The sequence below is a fragment of the Electrona antarctica genome (assembly GCF_951216825.1).
Source record: "Electrona antarctica genome assembly, chromosome: 22".
In the NCBI taxonomy this organism is placed as follows: domain Eukaryota; kingdom Metazoa; phylum Chordata; class Actinopteri; order Myctophiformes; family Myctophidae; genus Electrona; species Electrona antarctica.
The window spans coordinates 26177165-26186176 of NC_136805.1; the positions used below are offsets into that span (position 1 = coordinate 26177165).

The 9012-nt window shown below is 46.5% G+C and overlaps 1 protein-coding gene across 1 annotated transcript; it reads left to right on the top strand.

Moving 5' to 3' along the window:
• Positions 1–864: 864 nt before the first annotated feature.
• On the top strand, positions 865–4200 carry LOC306915055 (protein diaphanous homolog 1-like; the record flags this gene model as incomplete). The annotated part of the gene is made up of 1 exon (XM_079492301.1): positions 865–4200. The coding sequence occupies one exon, from the start codon at positions 865–867 to the stop codon at positions 4198–4200; it is 3336 nt and encodes a 1111-aa protein (XP_079348427.1).
• Positions 4201–9012: the final 4812 nt, after the last annotated feature.

A 9012-nucleotide genomic window follows, 5' to 3' on the forward strand; every position in this document is an offset into this window, starting at 1 on the left:
TGACCCTTTGGTGTGGTTAGGGCTTAAAGCACTCGTACATGGTGACCCTTTGGTGTGGTTAGGGCTTAAAGCACTCGTACATGGTGACCCTTTGGTGTGGTTAGGGCTTAAAGCACTCGTACATGGTGACCCTTTGGTGTGGTTAGGGCTTAAAGCACTCGTACATGGTGACCCTTTGGTGTGGTTAGGGCTTAAAGCACTCGTACATGGTGACCCTTTGGTGTGGTTAGGGCTTAAAGCACTCGTACATGGTGACCCTTTGGTGTGGTTAGGGCTTAAAGCACTCGTACATGGTGACCCTTTGGTGTGGTTAGGGCTTAAAGCACTCGTACATGGTGACCCTTTGGTGTGGTTAGGGCTTAAAGCACTCGTACATGGTGACCCTTTGGTGTGGTTAGGGCTTAAAGCACTCGTACAAGTGGTTTTATGAACATATACTGATCTCGGAATGTGGCCAGCATGTGACGTCAGTTATCTATGATGTCATTTGTCTATGACATATCTATGACGAATGATTCCAAATTTGGGCATGGTTTCAGCCTGGTCGGAGCCCAATTCCATTATATATCACATTCTAAGTTAAATATGATGAAGACACTTGGTGAACGAGGTTAGCACTAGCTGGTGACACGACCTTTTTGCAGGTAAGAACGTGTGCAGCTGGTAATCCTACCGTACCTACCATATATTGGCTGGTTGCTGAGGAGTTAGCAGGACGTTAATTAGCCACTTTGTGATAAGTGTGGCTAGTTAGCCCAGGCACTTCTAGCTTATACACAGGCCTACAAATAGCTAGTCTTCTCTCCTGCGAAAAACAACTTTTGGGCAATGTACAACCAGTTGAAAGTGCAGTGAATTCAAGTAATGGAGCCATACTGTGGGAATTTAGCCTCAGCTTCTGTTCCCAAGAAGGATAAGAAAGCAAACAAATACGAGGATGGAGATGTGAAAAATAAATTTAAACTCAAACAGGACAAGAAGATGGGCTCTGCACCCAATAGGCAACACTCCTCATTATCCAACTATGAGATCAACGCCCAGAGTGCCATGCTGCACGACCACACTGATGAATACATCCTGGAGCTGTTTGAACAAATGTTGGTGGATATGAACTTGAACGAGGAGAAGCAGCAGCCACTGCAAGTTAAAGACATCACCATTAAGCGAGAGATGGTCTCCCAGTACCTGTACACCTCCAAGGCTGGTCAGAACCAGAAGGAGGGCAGCAAGTCAGCCATCGTGTACATTCAGGAGTTGAAGTCTGATATCCGAGACAAACAGCTGCTGGGCTGTCTAGAGTCGCTACGAGTCTCACTCAGTAACAACCCTGTCAGCTGGGTGCAGGATTTTGGAGATGAGGGCCTTGCCCTGCTGCTCAGCCTGCTGAGGAGACTGCAGGAGGAACGAGATGAGTTCCCTAACATTGGAGTAAGGTGTCAACATGAGATCCTCCGTTGTCTAAAAGCTTTAATGAATAATAAGTATGGACTGAAATCCATGGTGGATTCGGCTGAGGGGATTCCTCTACTGGTGCGAGCCATCAACTCCAGGATACCCGCCCTGATGTTGGATGCCGTCACGCTGCTCTCCGTCATCTCCATCTTAGATCACCCAGACAACCTTCACGAACGTGTTCTGGAGGCCATAACAGTGGAGGCAGAGAAACAGGGCATTGAAAGGTTTCAGCCTCTTCTGACTGGCATGAATGAACCAAACATTGCCCTAAAGGCCGGCTGCATTACGCTCATCAATGCTCTGATCAGTCGAGGAGAGGAGCCAGACTTCAGGATCCACATCCGCTCTGAACTGATGAGACTGGGACTCAAAGACCAGCTGACGAAGGAGATGAGGATGATCGAGAACGACGAGCTGAGGGTACAACTCGATGTGTTTGATGAGCAGGCAGAGGAGAACTCTGAAGAACTCAAAGCACGCCTGAACGATATACAGTTTGAGATGGACGATGTGAGGGAGGTGTTTGAAGTCCTGGTCAGCACAGTGAAGGACTCAAAAGTCAAAGGCTACTTCCTGTCCTTGCTACAGCACCTGCTGCTGATCCGCAATGATTATCTGGCCAGGCCTCAGTACTACAAGTTGATCGATGAGTGCATTGGTCAGATTGTGCTTCACAGAAATGGTGCCGACCCAGACTTCAAGTGCCGCAAACTCGGCCTGGATATTGAGGGCTTGATAGACAACATGGTGAATCAAACCAAGGTGGAGTCCAGCAAGGCCAGGGCCAAGGAACTTGAGAAGAAGCTGGATGCAGAGCTGATGGCACGCCACAAGCTGCAGATAGAGTGGAAGAAGCTGAAGAGATACTATGAGCAGCATCTGCTGGAGCTCAGGCAGGAGAAGGAACAGCTGGCCTCTAAAAAGCAGGACACAGATAGAGTGAACAAGAAATTGCAGCAACAGCTTATCACAGTGCATGAGCAGATTGAGAAGCTGTCTAATGATCTGGAAAATGCCAAGACTATACTTGTCACTGTTAATATTCCTGTGTTAACCCCCAGGGCACAAACGGGTGTGCCTCCCCCACCACCCCTAGCAGGCGTGGTGATGCCACCTCCACCCCCACCACCACCACCACCACCCTTACCCGGGCATTCTTGTTTCTTTCCACTCCCTCCACCTCTGCCCTTGACTGGCATGCCAGGGCCCCCACCCCCTCCGCCCTTACCTGGGATGGGACTTCCACCACTTCCTGGGGGTCCAGGACTTCCACCACCTCCTCTGCATGGCATGAGTGCCTGGACACCCCTGCCACTCCCCTTCGGCCTCAAGGCTAAGAAGGAGTACAAACCTGAGCTGCGGTTGAAGAGAGCCAACTGGAGCAAGATTGGCCCAGAGGATCTATCAGAGAAAAGTTTTTGGACCAACGTCAAAGAGGAGAAATTTGAAAACAACAAGCTCTTTGCCAAATTGACCCTTGCCTTCTCGCAGACCCAGATTTCCAACACAAAAAAGGAGCAGAATGGTGGAGAGGACAAGAAACAGACACAGAAGAAAGTAAAGGAATTGAAGGTGCTGGACTCCAAGTCTTCCCAGAACCTCTCCATCTTCCTGGGTTCATTCCGTGCTCTCTATGAAGAAATCAAAATTTTCATCTTTGAGGTCAATGAGAAGGTTCTGACTGAATCCATACTGGAGAACCTGATCAAATATCTACCGGAACAGGAACAGCTGATTGTGCTGGCGGAGATGAAAGATCAGTATGACGACCTTGCTGAGGCCGAACAGTTTGGAGTGGTGATGTCCAGTGTGAAATGTCTGAAGCCCCGCCTCCAGGCTATGCTGTTCAAGCTGCAGTTTGACGAGCAGCTAGACAACCTCAAGTCAGAAGTGGTATCTGTGACAATGGCTTGCGAGGAGCTGAGAAAGAGCCAGAACTTTTCCCAACTACTGCAGATCATCCTGCTGTTGGGAAACTACATGAATGCTGGCTCCCGCAATGCCAAGGCATTTGGGTTCACCCTATCCTACCTCTGCAAGCTGCGTGACACCAAGTCAGTTGATCAGAAGCAGACGCTGCTCCACTTCCTGGCTGACATGTGTCTGGAGCAGTACCCTAACGTCATGAGCTTCCCTGACGAGCTTATCCACGTGGAGAAGGCCAGCAGAGTGTCTGCAGAGATGCTTCAGAAGAACCTGGACCAGATTGGACGTCAGATTAAGAACATGGAGAAAGACCTGGAAACCTTTCCTCTTCCACAGAGTGACAGGGACCTGTTTGTGGAGAAGATGACCAGCTTTGTGGGCAGCGCCCGTGAGCAGTACAAGAAGCTGGGCCTGATGCATAAAAACATGGAGAAGCAGTACAGTGACCTGGGAGTGTACTTTGTCTTTGACCCACGGAAGATGTCAGTGGGGGACTTCTTTGGAGACCTCAACATCTTCAAGGACATGTTTCAACAAGCTGCGATGGAGAATCAGAAGAGAAGGGAGTCTGAGGAGAAGATCAGGAGAGCCAAGCTGGCCAGAGAGATGTTTGAAAAGGAGAAGGCGCAGAAACTCGAGAAGCGTCAGCTCCTTAACGTCAACGTAGAGTGTGGTGAAACTGGTATCATGGATGGCCTCTTGGATGCGCTGCAGTCTGGTGCTGCTTTTAGGAGGAAGAGGAAGCCCAACCACCAACAAGCTGGTCATGCAGTGACCAACATCCTGGCCAAAGAGTTGATGCAGAAACACACAAGATAACAATGGAGGAGTTCTAAATTAGAAGGTGTGTCATTGGAGGACATCCAGTCCAGTTAGAGTCAGACACTCTGAAAGAAGACAGTTGCCTTTGACCAGACAGATCTAGGGGTCAGCGTCAGCCATGTCCCACCCTGATCCAATGTCCATTCTGTGCTAATACTGGGAGCCAATATGAATCTGAGGTAAGTGCACGTTAGTCACTGCTGATGCTTTTGTCACCTACTTTGAAAGGAAGGTTGATGATATCAGCCCAAGTACCAAAACATATTTAAAAATTCCTTCATTCTTAATGCCATTAAGGCACTAAATTATACCATGTCTCGCTAGATTCGTTTTTTAATGTATTTGCCACTTTTGCCATGAAAATAATTGTGTAAGTGTTGTTACTGTTGTTGTTGAGACCGAAGACACATTTCCACACGTGGACAATAAATGTAACTAACTAACTAACTAACTAACTACGTACCTCCTTCTCTCCTCTATCCCCAGACGAGGTCCTAAAACTAGTCACATCCACTAGATCTATGACCCGTCCTCTCAACCCCGTCCCGTCTCCAATCTTCCAGACCATCGCACCTGATCATCTCACCTCGGTAACCTCAGGCTGGGTCCCATCTCTCTTCAAGTTAGCCAGGGTAACGCCACTCTTCAAGAAACCAACTCTTGACCCCTCAGAGAGGGGACTACAGACTGGTATAACTCCTTTCCTTTCTTTCCAAAACTCTTAAATGTGTTGTCTCCAACCAGCTCTCTCTCCATCTCTCACAGAACAACCTGCTGGATCCCAAACAGTCAGGATTCAAAAAGGCCCACTCCACGGAAACTGCACTCCTCGCAGTCACAGAAGCACTAAATGCTGCCCAGGCTGCTTCCAATGCTGCCGATAGGTCTAGAATCTAGACCTATCGCTGTGAACCACCAGCTGCTCCTAGACACCCTAGCTGGTCTAGGCATCGGTGGGATGGCGCTAAAGTGGTTATAATAATAATATATACGATTTTAGGTACCCAAAGTCGCTTTACAGAACAGAAGTAAAAACAATTTTATTAGAAAACTAGTTAAAAAGGTTCAAAACTAGAAATCAAAATCAAAAGTGGAAAACAAGAAGGGTGTGTGTGTGTGTGGGGTGGGGGTTATGTAGGGAAAGCCAGTCTGAAAAGGTGGGTTTTGAGTGTGCTTTTGAACATTTCGAAGGTGGGGGCAGCTCTGATGTGTGTTGGGAGTGAGTTCCACAGAGAAGCTCTCCCATGCTCACCCACCGGACCTACCAGGTTTCTTGGAAAGGTTTGCTATCATCCCCCGTACCCTCCAAACTGGGGTCCCACAGGGATCTGTACTTGTCTTGGTCCCCTCCTTTTCTCCCTGTACACTAAATCTCTTGGCACTATCATCACTGCTCACAATCTATCCTATCACTGCTATGGCGATGACATGCAACTGTTTCTATCCTTCCCCCCTCTGCTACTCAGGTGGAAGAGCGCATCACTGCATGCCTGGCTGACATCTCACAGTGGATGTCTTCTAACCACCTCAAGCTGAACCCAGACAAGACTGAGCTTCTCTTCTTCCCAGCTAAGTCCTGCCCCATGCGGGAGCTAACTATTTCCGTAGACAACGCCTTGGTAACGTCTGTCCCAACAGCCAGGAACCTTGGTGTTGTCCTGGACAGTTCTCGTTCAAAACACACATTACAGCTGTCACTCGATCCTGTAGGTTTTACACTCTATAACATACGGCGAATTTGACCGTTCCTCACCCAGGAGTCAGCACTGCTCCTAATCCAGAAAACAGTCTTGTCAAAACGTGACTATTGTAACTTCCTCCTTATACTGGCCTACCGGCATGCACACTTAAGCCCCTCCAACTGATCCAAAATGCTGCAGCTCGCTTGGTCTTCAACCAGCCAAAATTCTCACATGTCTCCCCCTTCTCCGCTCCCTCCATTGGCTCCCGGTCACTGCCCGCACAGAATACAAAACTCTGATGCTGGCATTTAAAGAAACCAAAGGTATGGCTCCCCCATACATATCTTGCAAGTCTGATCGAACCCTACAAACCCTCCTGCGCACTCAGATCACCGCTCCACATGTCCCAAACTCTTCTCCCTTCTGGCTCCAAAACAATGGAATGCACTTCCCATTACAATCAGAACTGCAGCCTCACTCCCAATCTTCCGCCGTAGTCTGAAAACTCACCTCTTCAGACTCCATCATGGCCTGTAGCACTTGCCCTAACCCCAACGACCTTACAGGCGTATGTAAAGGCCCAACTTATGTAACTTAGATAGCATTTTATGTAGACTTATAGCATTTAATGTAGACAGCACTATAAAGTATACATGCATAGTTTCATTATATAGATATTCCACTGTTACGTTCTTAGCTTACGTATGATTCACGATAACTACTTTTTATGTACGTGATGTATTGCCATGCTTTTTGTTCTTGCTTAATGTAAGTCGCTCTGTATTAAGAGCGTCTGCTAAATGCCTAAATTGTAAATTGTAGTAGCAGTTGGCACAGTATTATTATTATTATTATTATTATTACCCTTATTATTAATAGTACTAGTAGTTACTATGAAAACTTGCATTTCCCGTCAGTCCGTTAGTCACCTCACGCCTCCATATAAGTCACGCATCGTGACATCACGTACGTCTAGTCACTCACGTCTCCAGTCTGACATCATCAAACCCTCTACACAGTTACGTTACTGTGTGTCAGGGTGTCGACCTTTGAGGTTTTCCCTTTTTTATCATACCATGCTTTAAGTTTACGCGGCTGCGGTATTTCTGGGTTGACCATCATCGTTGAGGTGAACGATGCTGACAGAGATCGGCCTCCAAAGTTTGACAGGGAAGCTGCTTTCACGGCTACAATGGGTTGAGAAGAACCATCAAACTTCCTGCGGTGACTCTCACCTCTTTATGTGATCTCGTCCATTAGGTTGATGTCTCTCTTGGAGACTTCTTTGCCCATATGGAGCCGGCCAGCAAATCTACATCTGACCTCACTGACAACAGATTAATAGTTTAACTCCTGCTTCTCAACTGTGCCATATTAAGAAGCTCTGTTGTTTCAGCGCCTGAGGGTTGTTAATAATATCTAATATGCAACACAATTTTATATATTATACAATATACGTATGTACTGTAGTGGGGATCTCTGCTTCATCTCTCTTAAAGGGATAGTTCAGATTTTTTTAACTTAAGTTGTATGAAATACTTTCCATTAATATAGTGGTTGCAACTGTATTCATTGATTGCCCGAGTCCTGTGGTGGGAGTTCTGCTCTGGTTTTGGTGAAATATCAAGTAGTTCCGGTCATTTTGTGGGGGGCACTGGGGGCCACGCAGTAAAAGTAAATCAATCCACAAAACTAACGTCATTTGTATTGTTGACCTATTTCTAAAATATTAGTGCAACTTTCGTTCTTTTTTTACCCCTCTATCACACAGAACTATGTTTTTTGTGTCCATATCACTACGCCCAAAAAAATAGTTCCATGTGATAGAGGGGTCAAAGTTGAACGAAAGTCGCGCTAATATTTTAGAAATAGGTCAACAATACAAATTACGTTGGTTTTGTGGATTCATTTACTTTTACTGCGTGGCCCCAGTGCCCCCCACAAAATGACCGGAACTACTTAATATTGACCAAAACCAGAGCAGAACTCCCACCATGGGACTCGGGCAATCAATTAATACAGTTGCAACCACTATATTAATGGCAAGTATTTCATACAACTTAAGTTCAAAAAATCTGAACTATCCCTTTAACTAAGAGGTCCTTGGCCATAAAAATGTAGAAGATCCCTACTCTCTGCACAATCTCTTTTTGTCTTTCTTAGTACCTCTGCACCTTGCATGCTTTGTCATCAATTTGCGATTGAAAAGCCTCTATAACAGTGGCGTTTCCAGGAATTACATTTTGGGCAGGCAAGATGTGTTAATTGTCGTCCCCCGGGCACAATCGTAGCACTAAAGGTTTTCAAAGAGATATACCTGCCAGACGAGTAGGATACAAAGGCTGAGAGGCATGCATTTACATTCCAATGGGTGATTGAGGGTCACGCTCTACCGCAACGGCCAATCAGCTGTCCACTAATAGTTCTCAGGTCTTGTTTTTGCCCTCTCTTTTTTCTCATTGTATGGATTTTGGCCAAGCAGAAATGGATTTGGACAGGCGGACGCCTGTCCTCGCATTATTGTAGATACGCCTCTGCTCTATAATGCTCTGTTAAGTGTCGGATTTGTTTCAAACTGATGTTGTGGGGCCACCCCCGTACCCCTCTCACACACACTCCACACACTGCCTTAGCATTAGAGCTACGCTACTCTCAACTTCCTGCACTCGCATGAAATGCAGACCAGCATCTCGACTGTAGCGAAAATAAAAAGAACGATTTCGCTACTCACCAAAAAGGCAGCGTCCACTGCGGAAAGTAGGCTTTCTAATCACACAAGCCGCCTTTGTATTGGTAAGTAGCGAAAACATCCTTTTTATTTTCGCTACAGAGGAGAGGCTGGTCTGCATTTCATGCGAGCACAGGAACGTCGAGAGTAGCATAGCTCTAATGCAAAGGCATTAGCTATGGATCAGAGCTAATTTCCCCTGTGAGGTGTGATCTGCACGTTGTGCATCCTCCTAAAAAAAGTCTGCAACACTACTGGTATGTTTTGTTCTAGAGACTCTCTGGTTTGTAGCCTATGTCATGCACAGTTAGAGATAAACAAATGAAACAAATTAAATAAACGTACTGGTGTTTACAAAACAGTAGCCTACATTTTGTCGACTAGGATGGATGGCTGAAA